This window comes from Eumetopias jubatus, unplaced genomic scaffold (assembly GCF_037043125.1).
Source record: "Eumetopias jubatus isolate StellerSeaLion01/CBP00866 unplaced genomic scaffold, mEumJub1_p1.0 scaffold_1, whole genome shotgun sequence".
NCBI lineage: Eukaryota > Metazoa > Chordata > Mammalia > Carnivora > Otariidae > Eumetopias > Eumetopias jubatus.
Window position 1 is genome coordinate 30,464,347 of NW_028274807.1, and position 22,623 is coordinate 30,486,969.

Consider the following 22,623-nt stretch of genomic DNA (forward strand, 5'->3'; position numbering starts at 1 on the left):
GAGCAGGAACACAAGCAGGAGGAGTAGGAGAGGGAGAAGCAGGCTCCCCGCTGAGCAGGAAGCCCGATGCGGGGCTCGATCCCAGGACCCTGGGATCATGACCTGGGCCAAAGGCAGATGCTTAATGACTGAGCCACCCAGGCGCCCCACAATCAAAGCAATTTATTAATGTGTTTCTATAATGTGGAAGGTATCTCAAATTAATCCTGGGAAACAGAGCCTAACACTTAGCATAGATTTTGTGGTCAGATCAGGATTCAAAGGAGTATTGCACCTTTTATTAACTTGGGTAAGAGATCTAATCTTCAGTAATCTCATCCGCACAATTGGATGATATCACCCACATAATAAAACTTTTATAGGAATTAAACACTATGATGAAATTTAAAAACTAGAAAAAAAACTAGAAAAATCCCTGACACAGAGTAAGTGCTCACCACATGGTGGCAGATATTAAAATGATCATCCTGGATCAAACCTTTGATTTGCCTGTATATACTATCTTACAATTATAACAAGAGTATATTGAAAGTGAAAAAAAAATGGATTGGGGTTTTTCCATTTATGCCACATTTTTGAAAAATCTGATATGGAAAAGAAATATTTAATATTTTCCATCTTATATTGTGCAGATTGCCTTCAGATGAGTATTTTATGGTTCTCCATGAATGGCAACTTAGAAATACAATCACAAAGAAGGCCATTTGATCACCTTACCCAAATTAGGGTTAATTATAGTCTCTTACACACAGTTGTCTTTAGATGTATTAAAATATATATTTATCTGGTAGGCACATTTTGAGTACATAATAATACCATTCCAAGTTTTACATAAAAGGAGCCTAGATTTCTATGTATATTTCTCTATTCAGCTGCTTGTTTAGAGAAGAAAAGACAATTCGGATTTGGAAAGATATTGAAACCAACAGGCCACTTAATTTTTTGTATCTTAAACTGTCTGATTTAGTGGTGGTGGGGCTTCATTGTTCTAAGCCATTTCTAGCTTTTTGTCTTACTGAAAACCTTAACAAAATGTTTTTGAAGCTAAATCACTGCTAAAATTGAATTTCCAACTTCTGGTAGAATGTTCAGATTTTAAAGATTTTCCTTTAAGAAAAAAATTAGGGTGAGAAATCAATTTTTTACATAGTGTTCACTGTAAGTGCTAAATTTAATTGAAATATACACATTTCTCTAATATGGATCTTATCAAATCTCCCAGAAGGAGATGTCTTTGTTCCCCGTGGACTTAACATTGTCCCTATTACATTTCTGTCTGCTGACTCTCACTGTTGTTGACAGTGTGAGAGTTTTGTTCATAATCTTAAACCATCACTTGGTATGAGATTTAAAAAAAAAATAACATCAGTTTTCCTGAATCACGTTTAATACCAAATGAGACACTGACAAAACATTCTAAGATATCACTTATGAACTTATCTTGGAGAAAAGCAGAAAACATGGACTCTAAAATTCCTTTGTTCTAGACATTATTACATAATGTAGGTAGTGTCTAGCAAAAAGGGGCACCAGACAGAAATGACTGGCTTTCTTTGCCACTTTCAGTTGATAAAGTATTATGAATGCAAAATGATGATGTCTGGCCCAAAATGCCAAGTAAATATAACCAGAGGGATTTCCTTAAATAAGCCTTTTCTCCCCATGAGCTCATTTGTCATACTCTACGGGAGGACAACTTTCTGTAAGATGAGGCAAAACTTTTCTGCCCTAGAGGGCAACAGTAAATGGTAGGTCATTCTCCTCCAACCTAGCCCCCCCCCATCTTCCCACACACATCCTTTCTGCCTCTGAGTGATTTTATAGATCACTTAAGGAAAAGCATCTATAGATGGTGAGTCTGTCAAGTATAAAATGAAATCTATCTTTTGTCCTATAAATTAATAGCCATGAGAAAAGTCTTCCAGGTGAAATGTTCTAATATCTTCCTTTCTGAGATCTATGTTGAAGTTTAAGGGCTTAAAATCTATATCATTTTAATTTCTGCTTTCTTTTATTAGGGAGATTCTATTGTCAGAGTATTTTTATTGAACACATGTAAGGAAATTTGATTGAGATAGAGATTGGGGGGGAGGGAGAAGGTAGACTTTATAGTCCCTTACTTTAAATCTTAGTCCAAAGGTTTAAAATACATGTTTAAAGAATTATCAGTTATTTTTCAGTATTACAGATAGATAAGAGAGATGTTACTCCAATGAATTTTGGGATTTTCCCAGACTTTAGATTTGGCCCTTTGGGAAGAGACAAAAACAAAACAAAAACAAAAAACATGTGAACACGTATTTTAGCCTTTCTTTCAGAGTGGTAAAACAGTAACACGGTCAGAATCATTACTGTGAGGATTCAAGTGATTTAACTTCAGCACGTTAATGCACTTTTTAAATTTTACAACTAAATAATGTAGATCAAAAGTGTGCTGAAATTACTCTTAATGCTTCACAAGAAAAGTGGTTTTATTCTTTTGCAAGACTATTTCATCACCATAATTTTCGAGCATGCTGAGATGCCATAAGAACTCTCCTAATTGCTTAAGCGTCGCTGACCATTTTTTTTTTGAAACACACAATATCACCTCCATAATAGCCAAGGGAGAGCTAAATTAAGTGGCAACACCAAAATGTATCCACCAAACAAAAGGCTCTTCCTGCAGCCGCCTCAAACGGAGGGACTCTTTCCTAATATTTTCCAGTAGGGGGAACTAAAGACTCACTATCCAGCATTTAGCAGGGCTCGGGGAACGGCGTGAGTTCCCTTAACCCGCCTTCTAATCACCGGAACAAGCATCAAACAGCTACCAGTGAGCCTGTGATCACACGTGGGTCTGGCCACACCGGCCACACCGGGGGCACCGCAGACACTGGCATCCCTTTGATCTAACGTGCCTTTCCATAATCATCCCCAGTCCTGATGGCATTCACTTGGTGGTTTTTGCCTTCGTTTTCAGGGTTTGTCATCTTCGGGCTGGAATTCGGCTCTTTTTGAGCCTCTTTTACTCTTTTAGCTCAGTGGGTTTTCAGCTTTCCTCCATCCTGTGTTTTCCGAATTTCCTTTCAGAGGTGCTAGTCTCTGTAGGATAAGGGCTTCGGATACACCCCTCACCCCCAAGTCTCTGATCCCTTCTCCTCAACCTAAGCATCTACTGCTGAACTCCTTGCATCCCACAGACCCGCGTCAAACTCATCTTTAAGGGATCATAAGGCAACTGAGTAACATAAGAGGGGATACCACCCCTTCCCCCTCCCCGGGATTCCTCAGGGGGCCATAGATCTCGGCTAAAACGAGCCGGTAGAGGCTAGAGATTTCTGTACACCCCCCCCTTTTTTTTTCTTGTGCCTTTTTAACGACATAGGAAGCACCTACACACAACCTTTCCGCTCCAAAAGGTGGTTATATTTTGTTTCCGTTCCTTTTCTCCCTCCCTCTCAGCTTCTCATTTTGCTAAAAGGTGAAGAGTGAGTGTTTGTGTGATTTTAACGGGTAATGAGGCTGCGCCCTGGGTCCTGGAGGATGATCTTTTTCCAGAAAGCGCGTGCATCTCCGGCAGACGGAGGGATGAATAATTAGGAAGGGCTTCCATGAAATCACTCACCGAGAAAATTACCTGCCCATTAAACGGGACGCCGCGAGGAGCAGGAGACTAGAGCCCACCTATCCCCTCCCTAGGCTGGAAGGGTGGAGGCATCAGGAGGCACGGAGAGGGGGAAGGAGTTGACCGGTGGCTTGGGCTCCAATTTTGTTAATTTCCGTCCCCCTAGGAATCTCGGCTCCCCTCCCCTCCGCCTCCCCCCGCCCCGACTGCCCAGCGGGCTGGCGCCCCCTGCACGTGCGGGCGGCGGACTCTGGAGGTGGAAAGCTCATTGCACCCCCTCATCACCCCCGCCCCCTCCCCGGAGCAGACTCCGAGCAGCTTTCATTCCTCCCCACCCCTCCCGCCTCCTCGCCTTCCCTCCTCTAAGTCCTTCCACCCTCGGCAGCTGCAGGAGGAGGCGGACGCTCTGCTAGCCGGGCCGCGGGAGCAGCGGCGGCGGCTGGAGCGGAGGGACTGGCGGCTGTAACCCGGGCGGGAGGCGGGACCGCGCCAGGCGGCGGGACCGCGCGCTCCCTTTCGCGTCCGCTCTCCGGCTCCGGGGCTCAACTCGCCCGGCTCGGCAGTCGCGCGCCGCCGCCGGGGTTCACAGCCGCTCTGAGGCGGCACCGCGGGGGTGGCCGCTGCCTCAGCCCTGCCCCTCGTTCCCTCCCTCCCTTGCAGCCCCACCACGTAGGAGTTCGGATTCTCCACCCGAGTCGTCCTGATTTCTCTTTGCCTCTCTTTCGGAAACGGGAGTGGTGGAGGGAGGCAACGAGGCTGCAAAGGAGAGGCCCGCCAAGTCGGCCCGCCTGCAAAGTGTTGCTCTGACACATCCTTATTATGGAAGTTAAGTGAAAAAAAAAAAAATAATAATAATAAAAATAACTCTGGACGTGGAGCTGCTACCGAGAAGGAGACCGGGGAAAGAACAGCAGTAGGCAGGCCAATGGTTTTTCGGCAGCGCGCTGGCAAGTTTGCGGAACACTTTCTAGGAATTAGGTCTTTTTCCTCCCCCTTCATCTTCTTGACTTCTGAAGAAAGAACTTGGCTTTGGATGGCAATGGAGCCTGAGGAGAGAGGGTTAGACACACTTGAATAATCCCTCCGGCTGGGCTGAATTTGTGGGAATTTAGGAAGCCAGAGGGTGGAAATACAGCAGCCTTTGGAGTGCCCTCTTTTAATCTGGATGGATCTAAATGTGCCCCACTCAAGACCTCTCCACTGACCCCTTCTGATCTTGCGATTTGCTCTTCTTGACTTTAATGAGCATCTAGGAAAGTCTAAACTTTGGACCTACCTCTTTTTTTGATACTTATTTTTGTACTTTTGCTCTCTGGGATTGGTTTCTTAAACAATCTGGATCCTTTTTAATATGTCAAAATGAGTCGGCTGATGTTTACACAACTACTGCTCTGTGGATTTTTATATGTTCGAGTTGATGGTAAGTTAAAAATACTTTTATCCTTTCCCCCCACCCCAAAAACCATTTCTTTCTGAGTGCGTTGTGGGCTATAAATAAAACGACATTTTGTCTGTTAGTCCCTTTTGAACAGGCACAGGGGCTTTTGGGGGGCAGAGGTTTTAAGTCTTTGTTTCTAAACTGCTGCAAGTGGAACGTGTTAGTAGTCACCTATTGTTATTGTTGTAATTTACTTAATTGAGGAGTTGGAAAATAAATAATGGGCTCTCAGTCTTGTTAGAAAAAGGAGTATTAAAGCAAATCTCTCGGATACTCTTGTGCCTACTCCCTTTTGGTGTTTGTTCTTGTATCTGAACTTTGACTTAGAAATTCAAGTGATGAAAAATAGTAATAGACACTTCAACGAAGGGTCAGTGGGTTAGGAATTTGAGACAGGGTATCTCGGGGTTCAATGGGTATCACTTGCGTGCGGCTGAGTGCTCTTCTAGTGTGAAATCAGAATCAAGAATTTAGATCATAGGGAGAAAACTGTCAAAAGTGAGACTGGGCGAGGCTCCAGGAAGGGGGAAACATAAGCTCTGGGCTGGCTGTGGGCACAGAACACTCAGCTCAGTCCCCAGTGGCAAACACAATGGGGATCTGAAACAGGTGCCGTAGGTGTCTCCCTCTAGATTGAGTCAGTCTGTCAAGCAGACAGCATCCTGCCTCTGATTCTCCTGTCTTTTGTTCAGATATGGTTTCCTGGGATATTTTCACAGGATGTCAGTTTCTTGTGCGAGGATTGCAAAATCTTTTTTTTTTTTTTTTTTACATGTAGCTCTTTTGAATGATGTGCGGAAGTAATCATTAACATGCTTTTTTGTTTATAAGAAGAAAGTCGAAAGAACATTTGGTATTAACCTTCTAGGGACTTTAATTTTTGAATCAATGGACAGAATGTGTCTAATGAGAAGAGTAGAGCATGTTGTTGTTTCCTGAAAATGTGATTGTCGGACTTTAGGTTTATAACTATTGTACTTGTAAAGAATCTGTGTATTGGTCCAAATATTTGAGCTACCGTAGTAGCTTGTTGCTACATAAACTTTCCTCCAGCATTTGCATTGTGGATGAATTCATTTTTGGGACACTGCCTATTTCTGCCCGCCTGTAGGAGCTATCCTGGTTCCTTGCAGCTACTGCTGCACAGAACCCAATGTATCGGAGGATACAAACAGGCAGGCTTTCTATAAACATGAGGCGGTACAGATGAGTTTACCTACTGTCAAGTGGCTGTTTTCAATCACAGGCTGCATGAGTACCTTTGCCCCCAGAGATAGGAGGCAAGGCATTCATGTGGGCACACTGCTTTTTCTTTTTCCCTTCTAAGTAGTTGATGTGTAGGAATTAATCACTGTGGATCACACTGACAATATCTATAGTCATACCTAATCAGTCACCATACATTTTCTTCTTTAATCCATTTACCTTTACAATACATTTACATTGCCCTAACCGAAAGGTTTTCATATTTCTCCCAAGTGTGTTTGATTATCATGAGAAGACTTTGATCATATATCCTCATAAACCATATGTAAATTCATGAATTTACATATTTCAATACCAGGAATGCATGTATAAACTGTATATTAGACTACAGAATTACCACCAAGTTGTTTTTTCTCTTCTTTCTTTCTTTTTTTTTTTTTGTTTGAATTAGCGTGTAGCTAAGAGGAATACAATTAAATTGCTCAGTGGAAGTGACAGAGGGAACCAGAAGAGCTTGGTGTTACAGAATGTAATTAATGTACCAGGGTGTTTGGAGATATATGAAACAAATGCAATTAACCAGCTTGCAGGAACAGCAGTAGCAAGACATTATCTCTCTCCTTCCCTCTCTCCCTCCCTCCCAGCCTGACTCCCTCCCTTCTTTTCCTCTTTCCCTTCTTTTCTTCCTTCTCTCCCTATCTCACGCCTCCTGCCCCAGAGACACACCTAGGACCTTTGTTCTGATTTACTATTATAAGATAAGGGGCAAGTTTATGTCTGGATCACAATTATGCAGCAAAATTCATGGTAGTGTAGTGAAAAATGCCCAGGGGTGAGAAGTTGAAAAGGTAATGGTAAATTTTTGTGTGTGTGAAACTTGTTTTTGTATTTAGCATCTACTACTTCTAAAGCAAAGTAAGCTGTGGACACTTACTGAATGAGTACGTAAAGCATACATTTGACATTGGATTGCCTTTGGTTTACTCCAGAATGATGACAGCTTCTCCGTGGGGATCCTAGAAAATTTGGGATGTAGACAACACTGCCCTCTAGGCTATTTCAACACACTGAGACCTAGCGTTCCCATATATAATGAGGGGGTTGGTTTGTAGGATCTCTAAGCCCTTTCTCTTCCAGGATTCTATCATTTCTATTTACTTATTATCCTTTCTTATAAGTGTGTGCTTATTCTCCCCATGAATTTCAAATTTAGAGAAGCTTGTACCATTTCAAAGATATACTGACTATCCTTGTGCTAGACACAGAAATTAATTTTATTCGGTGACAAATGATACATAGATTTGCATTGAAATTTGCTTGGTGGGTTATTTATATGTGCATTTTTATAGTATATGAAAAATGTTGGAGTTTTGCCTCCTCCTAGGAGATATGTGCTAATATTATTTATGATTTTTCAGTATCTTATGTCTGTAGGAATCCATAGAGAATAAACATTAAGTTAGTTGAGAACCACAGACAAACTTTTCTATTTGGGATGTAAATAAAGATTTTCTCATTTAATACAGATTCATGAACCACATGCATATTTTTCTTTACTGTTCCATAGGAGAATATGTATTGAGTTTAGCTTTTGTTCTCCAGATTTTCTTTATTTTTAGATGAGACTATGGTTCTACAGTCATTTACAGGGAACTAAACATAAATTACCACAATGCTTTTTAATTACATCCACTTCCTGTGCATTGTGTCAATTTAGTAATTTTGCAATAATTGTGAAAAGATGTTTTTAAAATGAGAATAATCTTATCTGTAGTTTTTAACTGTTCTTAAATGAAAATGACACACATGATATTTGGGGAGATAACGATAATGTGTGTGCATAGTGTAGATGCATAATCTCATACAGGTTTATACATTTTGCTAAAGTGTTTCTTTTAGTAATGGGCTCATTATCATAGCCATATGTAGTCCATTTCAGAACTTAAATTGCATATAAGTAACCTGAAATTTGTTCTTGCAACTATGTAGTAATATCACTTTGAATGGGCTTTGTTTGAATAACCTTTGATTCTAGGCAACGTGTGGACCATAAACCAAAAGGATTTCTTAGAACATAAAAAAAAAGTATCTTAAAGGAAAAAAAATTCATGATTATACAAAATAATAATAATAATAATTCTGGTCATCTCATCCCTGAGTAGCTTATATAAAATAGCATCTTTGACAATCAAAATATTGTTATGTAAGCACATTGCATCTACTGGGATACATATATAGTAATGAAAGGAACTTAGTTATGTGAGATGTGTGTGTCTAGTGATATCTGCTTCAGTAGCTCCAGCTGTCTGACGAGACACATTGATGTCTGATGTGCAATTTGATTTTTTGAGTTTTAGGAAAAACAAGATTTTCCTTTTACTTATTTCTCCTACTTCTCTTCTACTCCTCGTCTTCCTTTTCTTTCCTTCATTTATTTCTTCTTTTCCTCCTCCTCCTTTTTTTTTTTTTTCTGGACCTGGTGGAAAGAATTAGAGAAACATTTGAAGAGTAGAGAAAATATGTTTCTTGAGGAACAATTTAGAAAATCTGCCTTTAAAGGAGATACGTTAATAATGTTTTACCTTTGGATATATCCAATTGGGGTCTTTTTTTCTTTTATAATACTATATAACTTTATGCAAACTTATTTTGCATTGATCCTATCATTTACCAGTTAGGCAAACAGAAGTCTACTGATCTGAGTTCAAACAGACAATGGAAATTTATAGAGTGCCATTTTATAGATTTAGTTTTAAAGAAAAATATTGTTGGCTTCTTATAGTGTTTCCAGGTCTAGACCTATCAATCTAAATCAATACACTGATATTGATTTTCTTTTTTTTTTAATTATTGAATAAAGCACAAATGAATGATTACATAAAGGCTTTTAAGGGGAATTCCCATCAATTCTTTCAATGTTTTAAGTATATGTTATACCATCACAGAGATCTAATATAGCATCTACTGTATAGTATACTCATCCCAAATACCTATTTCTAATTCAAAACTGTTTTGGGATAACCTAGGCCTTAATTCTTAGTGTTTTCTCCTCCATTTGCATCTAATCCTTAAGAATTCTTATCTGGTCATAGGGGTCTTAAATCCATCTTAATGCTGATAATTCTCATATTGTTGTAATCTTTGTGTGGGGGAATATAGCTTCCATGAGAATACACCTTGGCTCTTCTGTATACTGTTGTATCTCCAGTGCCTGGAACAGTGTTTGACATATCCAGATGGCTACTTGACATTTTTTCTTTGATAGCTAATAAGAATATATCAAACTTGGATGGTAACTGGATATACTGTGGTGATCATTTTGCAATGTATACAGATATCAAATCTTTATGTTGCATATCTAAAGCTAATATAATATGTCATTTATATCTCAATTTTTTAAAAAGGAAAAATATCAAACTCAAGCTGAGGATAGAATCTTCTTCTCTTCCTAGTCATTTCCAACTCAGTAAATGGATCACTATTCGTAGAGCTTTTCATGACCCCAAACTAGAAATTATTCTTGACTTATTCTCAGAGTTCATATCCAACTTGTTAGTAAACCCTTTGAATTATATCTTGATACCAACGATTTTATGTGTGTATTTGTGATTTTCCCGCAACATTTTATTTTAAGCATTTTCAAACATATAGCAAAGCTGAAAGAATTGTGTAGTGAACGCTCACATATCCTCTCCTAGATTCTAGCATTATTTTATTGTACTTGATTACCCTATATCTATCCATTTATCCATTCTTCTAAGCATCCATTATATTGTTTTTTTAATAAAGTTTTTATTTTAATTCCAGCTAGTTAACACAGTGTTATATTGGTTTCAGGTGTAGAATATAGTGATTCAACCCTTCCATACATCACTCTATGCTCACCACAAGTGCCCTCCTTAATCCCCATTCCCTATTTCATCCATCCCCCATCCCATCCATTGTATTGTTTTGATCAAATAATAAGATACCAAACATTTCTTACTAATTTAACGACTATCATCCTGGTCAAAATCTGGACTATTACAATAGCCTGAGAAATGATTATCCAGCTTCCACTGCTGCTCCTCCAATTCCCACACCCCTACCCCATCCCACTTAGTTGTCTACAGTAGCCAGAGGGACCTTTTCAAAGCATATAAATAAGATAATGGCAGCGTCTTGCCCAGAATCGTGTAATGACTTCTACTCAGAACTCTTCACAATGGTTTACAAGACTATTCAGGCCCCTCTCTGCCTCTTTGAACTCATCTGTTCACACCCCCCACCTAGATTTAAAACTTTCCTTTTTGATGTTCTGTTTCTGATATAGGGCTTTTGCATTTGTTCTTTCTTCTAACTGAAATGTGCTTCCTCAGATTTTTGCATGGGCAAATCTTTCAATTGATTTAATAAGTCCCTGTCCAGTATCACCTCTTCAGAAATATGGGCATCCCTATCTAAAATTACTTCCCTTGAAACAGTATTGGGCTGCCTCCTTTACCTGTCTTAATTTTTTTTCATAGCACTCATCACCTCCTAGAAGTGTGTGTGTGTGTGTGTGTGTGTGTGTGTGTGTGTGTGTGTGTGTGTGTAAACAGCAATGAAGAGACTGACACCTTACTCTACTTGCAAGCTAAGAAGTTAAGAATGCCACAACTTCATGAATGCTGGGAAGAGAAATGGGCCATCTGGATCAGAGATGATGGACTTCATTAGTCATACATAGCAAGCGGCATGATGTTATGTTCGTTTCAATTTACCTTGTCCCTGAAGTCATTTGGAGGCCATGTAGTGCGGCCCAGGTAGATGATGCACACAGAGTGGGTTAGCCACACAGCTGAGGAAGTCTGATCTTGGGAACCTGAATATTTTATAACAGGCAATAAGGAAAGTGCCTAAACGTTGCTCCAGAGGAAGACATTGCCTTGACTATATTGAATAATAAGCAAATCTTCTTTCTGCTCTCAAGAGAGTCCATCTCTAATTTAGAAGACTATTTGGCATATAAATATACTTGAAAAGATAGTTTGTAACACAAGAGTATTAGTGGCTCTGTTAGCAAGATGTGCAGAAACATGAAAGACCCATAGAGAATTTTCTCCCAACAATAGATAGGTAGAAATGTTTGTTTATTGTCTGACTCTTCCACTGAGCTCCTACGGGCAGAGACTTAGTTTTGTTTGTCATGCTTAATAATGTTCCTCTAGTGCCTAGAGCACTGGATGACACATAGTAGATATTCAAATATTTATTGAATAAATTAAAATGTGCTCATGGAGTGCTTTTGAGATGTTTATTTTCATGCCCTTCTCAACACATGAGACATTTGCCATTTGAACTAGGTTTATTTATTTATTTGGGGATCTGTGTGTGGGCACCTGTGTATGTGAGTCCAGTGAGAGACAGAAAGAAAGAGTTCTCGAACATGCATATTTTGACACAAAAGATATCATGATTTCCGGTGATTTAATATTCTGCTTTTCACCTGGCAGAAGATATAGAATTGACCATTTGCTTTGATAGGCTTTTTTTCCATCAAACCAAGAGTATTTTCTATAATGGTGGTTTTCATGGTCACTCTCCCCCTAACCCCACACTAACACTGCTGTGTTTTTAGCACATTGTTGAACGGTATGTGTATAAATAGGGAACTCCTTTAAATGATTCTGATCTGCCTTAATAGGAGCATACACGTTCCCGCCCCACTAAGGAATGTTGACTTGTATAATGATATCTAGTTTAGAAACTGAGACTTCTCTGTACATTCAGGGCAGCTTTCCATGTACGCATTAGCAACAGAAAGTGAATTTTTAGAGATTGAATTAAGTGGATTACTTCTAATATTAGTTTCCAAATATATGTCTCACTAATAATTGAAAAAGAAGAGGAAGATTAAAAGTAGTACGTCAGTAGTGGGCATGGTCCTACCCTATCTGTTGTTGCAATCATCATACCCAGGGCCCTGTGCATCATCATTGACATTAAGCTGAAGTATAGTCAAGAATTAGGCAGGTTTGACCCTCTTTACAGACCTACTTTTGATTTTAAGAAAAAAAAATTAAAAGGGGTCTTAACTGGAAAATTTATTTTTTTAAACACTGAGATAAGGGCCAACATAGACATCCCTAAAGTTTACTAATTAAATATTTTTTTCTCTCACGTTTACTGAGGTGTAATTCATATACCATACACTTCACCTACGTAAAATATACAACTCAGTGTTTTTTAGCACATTCACAGAATTGTGCAACCATCACTACAATCTAATTTTAGAACTTTTTTGTTATCCAACAAAAGAAATCCTATATCCTGCTCCTCATCTAGCATCCCTTTGCCAGGCCTCGGAGGCCACTAGTCTGATTGCTGTCTCTATAGATATGTCCATTTCGGACATTTCATGTGATAGAATCATACACTGTATGGTCTTTTGTGACTGGCTTCTTTCCCCTAATCTAATGTTTTCAAGGTTCATGCATGTTGTGGCATATATCAATATTTCATTACTTGTTATTGCAGAGTTCTATTCCATATCATTTATCCTTTGAATTAATCAATTCATGGATATTTGGGTTGTTTCCACTTTTGGCTATTATAAATATTACTGCTGTGAGCATTTGTGTACTCATCTTTGTGTGCACCTGTATTTTCATTTGTTTTTGGTGTATACCTGGAGTGGAGTTGATGGGTCATATGGTAACTCCAAATTTAACCTTTTGAGGAACTGCATTTCCAAAGCAACTGTACCATTTTACATTCCTACTGGCAATGTATCAGGTGAATGGATTCTTTTAATTCACCTTGGAAAGAAAGCATTGGGTGGCCTTTATGAGTTGGGTATGGTGTTTTATGGTGAAACACTTTTATATTATATTAATACACCTTAAATTCCCACTTGTACTAGTTTCTGATCTCTTCAGTGATTGTCTTCTAAGTCTTCTCCAATCACCTTGTAAAGTCTTACAAATGAAATTAGCCTAAGTTGAACTTTTCCCTTTTAGCAGAGACTTCAATAATGTCAAATGTAAATCATGGAATGATAGCATCTCAGAGCTAAAAGTTTTTGCAGGTATGCGGTACAACTCTGTCATTGGCCGGACACATGGAAAACTGAAGCTCAAGAGATTTTATGTGCCTTGTCACAGATCCCTTTGTTACTTAGTGGTAGAGCTATAACTAGGGTCCAGAGATGTTTATATCTATATCATGCTTCTCGTGAGAGATTTCCAACTTCTCAGCCCTGGAACTCTTTAACAAGAGTTCTAGACTCTTGTTACTGAAATGACCAGCTGTTTTCTGAACATGTCAACAGGAGAAATAGCTTGAGATAGGTTGAGGTTATTTATTTGATTTAGCACATGCTTACTGAGCATCCACTTATAAACAAGGCAACTTGCTGTGGGCTCTGTGAGGAACATAATGACCTGTGAAATAGTTCCCACCTTCAACAAGATCACCCTTTGTAAGAGAAGATAACACATGTTTGAGTCACTAAAGCAAAAGTAGTATCTGATAAATCGTTGAAGATATATACAACATAGTGTGGGAACTCAGAAGGATGATTTCCAGCTGGTGTAATCTGAGGGAAGTCAAGATCAAATAGGTCACTTAGAGGAAGTGGGGGTTTTAATAGGCAGAAAGATTGGAAATTGCATCAAAGCAAAAGGAATAATAGGAGGAATGGCACCTAGATGACAAAGGTGTGCTAAGGGAAAGGCAAGAAATCTAGTTGAATTGTAATGTAGTTTTGTCCATAAGGCACAAAGTGTAAGATTATTGAAAGAGAGTCAGCCAACCAACACTACTGAGTGAGTTTGAATAAATATTTTAAACTTTTTATGCCTTTTTATTTGTAAAATAGGCATGGTGATAATATATATCTCATAACAGTTGGTATGAGGCATAAATGTGTATGTATATATATAGGAAAACACAGACATATATGTATATATATGTATATATGTTATATAGAGAGAAATTATATGTGAAATGTTCTGAAGAGTGCCTGGTACTTAATAAGAACCATTTAAGTGTTATTTATTATTATTTTTATTATATCATTATTCCCTTTCCAGTATCATCTACAAGTAATTTTCAGAGGACTTTGGCTATCAAGCTAATTATGAACTATGTTTGAGATGCATTTCATGATAATTTTCATATAATCTTTCAAGCATGAATATTCAGGTGACTGATTAGGAACTTTTGTTGCCTCTTAAGGGCAATCATCTGTGGCCACACCTATGCAACTGTGACAAATGTGCTATGACAGGTGTGTTTCCATTGCATCATATGCTGATTACAGAACAAATGGGGTTCCCAAGTGAGTGGCACTATGAATGAAAGGAATAAACAAGAGAGGCCTATTACAAATAGCAATTTGTTAACAAATAGATCATGCTCATATAAACCTGCATTTTGGTTCATACTGACTGATTTTCAGGTTACCCAGAATATTTTTTACTTGGTGCTTTTGATATAGAGTACCATGAAGATCAGTATTGTATAAGACAAACTTACTTTTTTCTAAATAAACACTCCTAGTATAGAAAATATTTTTAAAAAAATCAACATTCAGTCTGCTCTCATATTTTTTTCTCTAGTCCACTTATCCTTCTTTCATTTAGTATAGACATTGATTCTAATAATTTTGACATGATCCATTTATTAGATTTCCATATTGAGAGGTTGTATACATCAGAAGGGATAATCTGAGTAAGACAATATCATTACTATTGTGGAAGACCACACACTTTGGGTGGCCAGAAACTCTAGACTGCAGCTTTTGCTTTCCTACTAATTAATTGTATGACTTTAGATCCTTACTTTGAAAAAGATGAGATATGACTGTGTAATCTTCAGAATCCACTTAGCCTTAAATTCTATTATTGTACGTAATTTAGTTTAATGCCTTATCATTTATGATTATGTTTGAGTACAATTGGAGGAGAAAATTTAGCCTGAAAAAAATTATCCAAAACCGTATACATCTGTCTTTGAAAATAATCAGTTTCTTGTCCAGTCCATGTAGGGTATAACCCTGTATTTTGGTGTGGGCTTCATGACATGAATATGGATGATAGGTAAAATTCACTAGTCTTATGATTTACATCCACTTTTATCCATTAATGACCAGTGGAACCCATGGTTTCTTTATTAATAAATTGAATTAAAAATAATATTATTGAGAAAACAATAGTCTTAAGCCAATGTACTTACTTTATGGCCACTGTAACTAGAACCATATGCAACCCAGCAGTTTCAGCTCAGGAGACAGAGGTAATAGCCACTTTTTAATTTCCATTGTAAGGATTGATGTGGAATATTTCCCCCTAGTTTTTGGTCCCAAGTCTTTTTGGAAATGAACTGGAGAACATGGAATATAACTCAACTATGCCATTACATGTCTTTTCAAGTTTAAACCAGGAAGGCCCAACTGAAACCATTTTTTGTTTAGAAGATTTGTCTAAAACCTATGCAACAGTTATAAACAATTAAAATGTTCATAGGTATGATCAAAAAAGGAACTTTTGATTTTCAAAAAAATTAAATGAAGAAGTTTTCTTTATAAGAAAAGGTTATAAATTCTATAAATCAAGGTTATGGACACAATTTAAGGTTTTATAATATTTATTTCCAAATGCTGGCAAATGCTAAAATACAGTTAAACTAATTCATTTAGGCATATCTGATAATTACAGAATATAGTTTTCAGGGTAACATTAAAGTAAGGGAAATTCAGTATGAACCTGGCAACAGGCATTCTAAGATGTGTTTATATCTTTATTTTAGAGTGAACTTTAAGGTATTGTCAAATAACAATGTAGTTATTGACAACGAAGTTCATTGTTGATCTTTTAAACTAGGGAAGGATTTTTACCTTCCCCTCCTTAAATATGCAACAGCTTGTCTATTCTAAAATACCTTTGAATGTCAACAACTACAGCAAGAAGCCATCACCCAAATGCCAATTATGTGAACCCCCCCTCCCCCAACCTGGATCACTGATTGGAAGAGAAACTGAGTAAGAAGGATGTAACCTTTGAAAAAGAAAATGCCAGGTAACTGAGCAATTCCCTGGCACTTTTTTCTTCATGCAAAATGGACCGTGAAGAGTTAGAACATGAATTTGATGGTCTCAGAACTACTTTTTTTCACTGCAGTGATATTCTCAAGAGTTAAAAGCTAACATTGAAAGAGTATTTCCATGGTACCTGAGCCCTGTACTCACAAATCTTCAGCCATCATTCAGTTGATTTTTCAGCTTCCTTTTCTCCTCACAAATGCTGTTTAATAATTTCACCAGAAAAGAAGTGCTAACAGATTTAACTGGGGAGTTCCTCGCTCACCGTCATGAAAACATGTAGGTGATTTTGTAGCTAAGTATGTTTTTAAATATTTCAATCCGCCTTTGTGATTTGAAAGCCTGGATAATGTCGACTCATAATACAAAATGAAAGAAAAAAGAATGAGAAAAATATGTACAACATGTGGGTACAGATTTTGGGCAAAGATCCCTCTTCTCCCCCGGCCCCATACACACATGGCTGTAAGATATGAATAAACTTGAGTTGTTTGATGCCTCACAATCCAACAGACAACTTTTATTTTAAGAAGAACATTTTCCAGGCTATAAATTATTATTGTTCTTTTCAGTTAAACGGTTAACACCTGTGATGTTCATCAGTTGGGTGTTATGAAACTCTCGCCAGATTTTTGAGGCTCCCCGTAAATGTGTCTCATTGTGTTAAGTTTAAATTCCACGTTGGTTCAACTTTTCTTTTCGGAAAGTGGTTTTTATCTTCCTAAGCAGCGGCTAAAGATGGCATGCGCAGTCAGACAAGCAGGCCCTTGTTTTTATAGTCTGTTTTAGGATTCGTTTTAAGTGTTCTGAACATGGGGTGCTATAGGAATTTACACGTAATCTTTGTATTAGAACTAGTCCAGAAGGTGCAAGGATGTACCTGGGAGGGGCAATCTCTGTGAAGGATAAGAGGTTGCGGGCCGGGGCGGGGGGTGGAATATTGGAAAAGAGAAAAACTGAACATTTGAATGAAATGAATTAGACCAGCATTTGAAACTCTACTATATAGAAAGCGGACAAGCTGATATTTAGTTCTATGGATTGTTAACATTCACATAAAACAGAATTATTTAGCATTTACTGAATCCTTTTTGATAATCAATTTGGGATCAAATGCAAAAGAACATGTGTCTGGCTTTGTATGACCCCAAATTCTTCCGTTTTTCCCTTTGAGCAAATGACATGCCTTCTTTGCTGACTGACATTGGTTGCTAGGAGAAGTGCACTGGGCTGGTCTCCTCTTATCCAGCAGTAAAACTAAAGAGTGTATTGACTAAGAGAAAGAAAGGCAGAACACAGTGCAGGCCATGAATCATGACTTGTCTCCAATATGTCCACTTTACTCCCATTTTTTGTCTCTTTAAAAACTTTTGTTTTTACCAGTGATGCTTTCTTTCAGCCACTATCTATAATCCTTTTGGAGCCTGAGGGAATGAGGGTTTGCTAAAGGGAGACTATGCTGCTAAGAGTCCACTCAGAGCCATAATAAAAGCCTTGAGAGTTATTCATGGGGCCACATTAGTGAGAATGCCCTACTCAGTGAATAGCATCAGTCAGCTGCCTTTGAAAACGGGTGATTAATACCTTCTGTTTTTAATGGGGGGGAAAAGGCAGACAAGAAAGGTCTTCATACTACTTTGGCTCTTTTGCAAATTAGATCTTATACATTGTCAAAGCTTTAGACAAAGAAGTTGCTAAATTTTCACTACCTGAAATAGTCTTTTTTTTTTTTAACAATGTTTCATGAACTGTTAAGATACAATTGAATGGTGAGAATATCCCAAGTGAACACTTATTAAAAAAAAAAAAATTAGCCATTCTTAGATTTTGGTGATGTTTGTGATGACCATCAAACTAAGAGGTGATATTAGACATTATATCCAAAACGTTGTCTAAGCTGATCTCTTTCACAGCATCCAAATCACATTTTTGTTTGTTTGATAAAGCGACTAATTACAGTACTCTTGAGATTTTAGAAAAGCATCTAATGAGAAAGTGTTAAGGGTGGCAGGTGTGAGTTTCCCAAGAGCACTTGGATGTAAGGGACAGCGTGATTTACAAAGAAGTTGTTATTTATGTATATATGTATGTATGTATGTATGTATGTTGATATCTAGGCTAGTTTAGCATAAGGGACTAGAGAGGTTATCATTATGATCTCTCTTCTCTATATCTTTTGATTACATTGGGTAGATGATATAGTTCAAATAAAATTGAGGTTTAGGAACTGTGTCAGTCATCTGAGATACATCATTAGAAAGCTCCCAGTTTTGATGGCCTGTGTATGGCAACTAGAAAACGCAAGGTGATGCTTTTTCATGCTATGTTTTAGCATGATTCTCGTGTCATCATATTTAGATGGTAAAGCAGGCCAGCCCTTAGTGGCTTTTTTTGCAATTATTCTCATTCTGCTGTTCACTTTACATTTTAAATTTATTTTTGGATGTAGCAGCCTAGTCTGGTCCTTGTACTCGTGTTCATCGAAAAGCCTTTATTGTAGTCTGAATATGAGAACAAACAGCTTTAAAAAGCTCAGTGTGATGCTTCCTGCAACCTGTTTTTCACTCTGTGGAAGTGAAATAGCTTGTTAAGAGGTGGTAATACCCAAGGGCAATCAGAGATGAAAATGTAACGATTTGGTGGGTGATGTCTAGAGATCAGCTTCAAGTGAGGTCTGTTTGAACATCTTTATTAGCGATATAAAGGAGAGAACAAAATGATAAAAAGAAATTATATATCCAATATTAGAAACCTATCAGAACCCAACCCTCCCTAACACACCCCTTGACCCATGAGCATAGAAATGATTTGCAAAACTTCTTAGCAGAATAAGAACCAATGCTTTATTTGGTATATAAATGGAAATGAATTCTTCAGGGAAATAATCCGAAATCTAGATAGCTAAGTAGAGGAAGAAGCCAGCAAACCAATAAAACTGAAAGGACCCAGGGGATAAGTATGGGAGTGGGCACAAGGAGAGAATGTGATTCAGATTAGGAGTGTTGTGTCCCAGTTTTAAAGGTCAGGAGAGTCTAGTCCCATTTATTTATTTATTTATTTTTGGATTGTTTTAAATTTTATTTTTTAATTTTTTAATCTCATTTAGTTTGGAGTGTTGCATCACTGACAAGGGAGATCCTCTTTCAATGAATGTGGCTGAAGTGCAATTGAAATACTTCTTTCATTTTGCACTTCATTGCTAGACCATAAGAGTGTGAGAGAGAGATTTTGGCAGAATAGAAATGGGAGTGAGTACAAAGACAGATTCTTTTGGAAAATCCCTGCCCACTTAAGACTAGAGAAGGATGTACTTACTGTCTCTGTATATCCTAGCCTATGATCATGAGAAACAATATTAAGATGGATCCTATTAAACCTTTTTTAAATATTGAAGGAAAAGATCGGCAAAAATGTAACCATGTTTAAAATATTTCACCCACTACTTTTCATGACTGAGTCACAAAAATTTGAAGCAATGAGTTAAGTTTAGGTGAAAAATACTCATATTTTAAAATTATTCTTGAGTTAAGTTATAAGGGGTGATTAATACAAAGATGTATTGTATTTCAAAAGAAAGGTAGTAAACAATATGAGTCCACTTTGTAAATAGACAAGAATTTTAATCAGACGCATTGGTTTAACAGGATCCAGAACATAATTCTGTTATTACTTCCAACAATAGTGAGGTCTTCTTAGGCATGCATCCTTTGTGGCTCTAGAGTTTAAGAGAAATGTGAAAAATTTTATAGTCTCTGTTCTATAGAGAGCTGCAAAATGGTAACTGGAGTGGAAAATAATACCTAAGGTTGACTACATGGGTTCAAATCCTTTTCTGTGTTTTTCTTCTGTTCTCATTATTTTTTTAATTCTTTTTTTAATATTTTATTTTATTTATTCATGAGAGACAGAGGGAGAGAGAGAGAGAAGCAGAGGGAGAAGCAGGCTCCCAAGGAGCAGGGAGCCCGATGCGGGACTCGATCCCAGGACCCTGGGATCATGACCTGAGCCGAAGGCAGACTCTTAACCATCTGAGCCACCCAGGCGCCCTGTTCTCATTATTTTTAATAAATTAATGGTAGTGGGCACAATATCCTGAAATCAGATTCTAAAATCACCTTTCTCGGTTGAATACATTTTCAAATATTTGATAGGCATCACATGCAAGCTAGTACCTGAGCTTTGGTGATTATTTTATATCATTCATGATAAGCCCAAGAGAACAAAAGAACGCCGAGCTGACTGCTGATGCCCATCAATGACTTCCTGTTCTTGAAGTCTCCTGGTACGTCGGCTAGTCAGGGAAGGAGAATGATACTGTAGACTGGGTGTCTTAAGACTACAAGGGCCCATAACTATTTCTGCCTTTGCTGATCCTGAGACCTCCTCTGTCCCAACTACTCAACTTTGCCTTTGTAGGGAGAAAGTGGCCATAGACAATATATAAATGAATGAGCAGGGTTGTGTTCTAATAACGCTCTATGGACACAGAAATTTTAATTTTTAATTTTTTTTACATCATAAGATATTGTTTTCTTTTTGCAAAATATTGTTTTCTTTTCACTGTTTCTTTATGATTTAAAAGTGAAAAAAAAAACATTTCTTATCTATGAGTCATAGCAAAACAGAGAGTGAAAAACAGATTTGGCCCGAGGGTTATAGCTTGTAGAATATAAAATACCCATTTTCATTAGAGGCGTAGAAGAAAGTATGGGATGGGGTAAGAGGCAGATGGAGCCAGAAGATGGATATTCCCCTCCCCACCCCATATTATTTCTCCAAATTCATCACTTTTCATCCATCCTTTCAGCTTACATTTGGAATGCACTTACTACGTGCAGTTGATTGAGCTCTTTAGATCTCAAGCTGACTTAAATAAGGTCAGTGCCCTAAGTACTGCTGCAGTTGAGGTTTTTGTACAGTCCGCTAAGAAACTGTCCACAGCCTTGTGAGAAAGCTTCACCAAACTTGGGCAGTCAAGGAGTGTTGTGGTTGCCATTTGGACAAGTATTTCTAGTGCAGCGGATATGGTAGAAAAGAGTATTGAAGGCATGAGCTTAATAGATATGGTGGTTTTTTTGGTAAGTTTTATTTTAATTCCAATTAGTTAATGCACAGTGTTATATTAGACATAGTGATTCAACAATTCTATGCATTACTCGGTGCTCATCATGATAAGTGTGCTCTTTATTTATTTTATAAAATGTTTTATTTATTTTTTCATAAGAGTCAGAGAGAGAGAGAGAGAGAGAGAGAGAGAGAGGCAGAGGCAGAGAGAGAAGCAGGCTCCCCGCCTAGCAGGGAGCCCGATGCAGGACTCTATCCCGGGACCCTGGGATCATCACCTGAGCCGAAGGCAGATGCTTAACCATCTGAGCCACCCAGGTGCCCCAATAAGTGTGCTCTTTAATGCCCATTACCTATTTTACCCATCTTCCCACCCACCTCCCTTCTGGTAACCATCAGTTCCTCCTCTATAATTAAGAGTCTGTTTTCTTGGTTTCTCTCTCTCTTTTTTCCCCTTTGCTTGTTTGTTTTGTTCCTTATATTCCACACATGAGTGAAATCATATAGTATTTGTCTTTTGCTGACTTATTTTGCTTAACATTATACTCTCTAGCTCCATCCATGTCATTGCAAATGGCAAGAGTTCATTCTTTTTTATGGCTGAGTAATAGTCCATTATATATATATATGTAAATATACATACATATACATATATATGTATATATATCTCTTACATTTTCTTTATCCATTCACCAATCGATGGAACTAGGGCTCCTTCTATATCTTAGCTATTGTAAATAATGCTGATATCCACATAGGGGCGCATATATCCCTTTGAATTAGTGTTTATATAGTCTTTGGGTAAATACCCAGTAGTGCCTATTGCTAGACCATAAGGTAGTTCTATTTTTAACTTGTTGAGGAACCTGTGTACTGTTTTCCAGAGTGGCTATACCAGTTTGAATTCCCACCAACAGTACAAGAGGGTTCCCCTTTCTCCACATCCTCATTCATACCTGTTGTTTCTTGTGTTGTTGATTTTAGCTATTCGGACAAGTGTGAGATATCTCATTGTAGTTTTGATTTGCACGATCAGTGATGACAAACATCTTTTCATGTGTCTGTTGGCCATCTGGATATCTCTTTTGGAGAAATGTCTGTTCATGTCTTCTGCCCATTTTTCCCTTGGATTATTTGGTTTGGGGTATTGAGTTTGATAAGTTCTTTACATATTTTGGATACTAACCGTTTATCAGATATGTCATTTGCAAAATCTTCTCTGACTCTGTAGGTTGCCTTTTAGTG

At 37.9% G+C, this 22,623-nt stretch overlaps 1 protein-coding gene across 1 annotated transcript in view; it reads left to right on the plus strand.

Moving 5' to 3' along the window:
• The first annotated feature begins 4,966 nt into the window (after positions 1 to 4,966).
• ROBO2 (roundabout guidance receptor 2) overlaps positions 4,967 to 22,623 on the plus strand; it is a 577,868-nt gene continuing 560,211 nt past the window's right edge. Inside the window, exon 1 of the mRNA XM_088022784.1 lies at positions 4,967 to 5,027. Within this exon, the coding sequence (XP_087878910.1) occupies positions 4,967 to 5,027 (61 nt within the window). The remainder of the gene's footprint in view (positions 5,028 to 22,623) is intronic.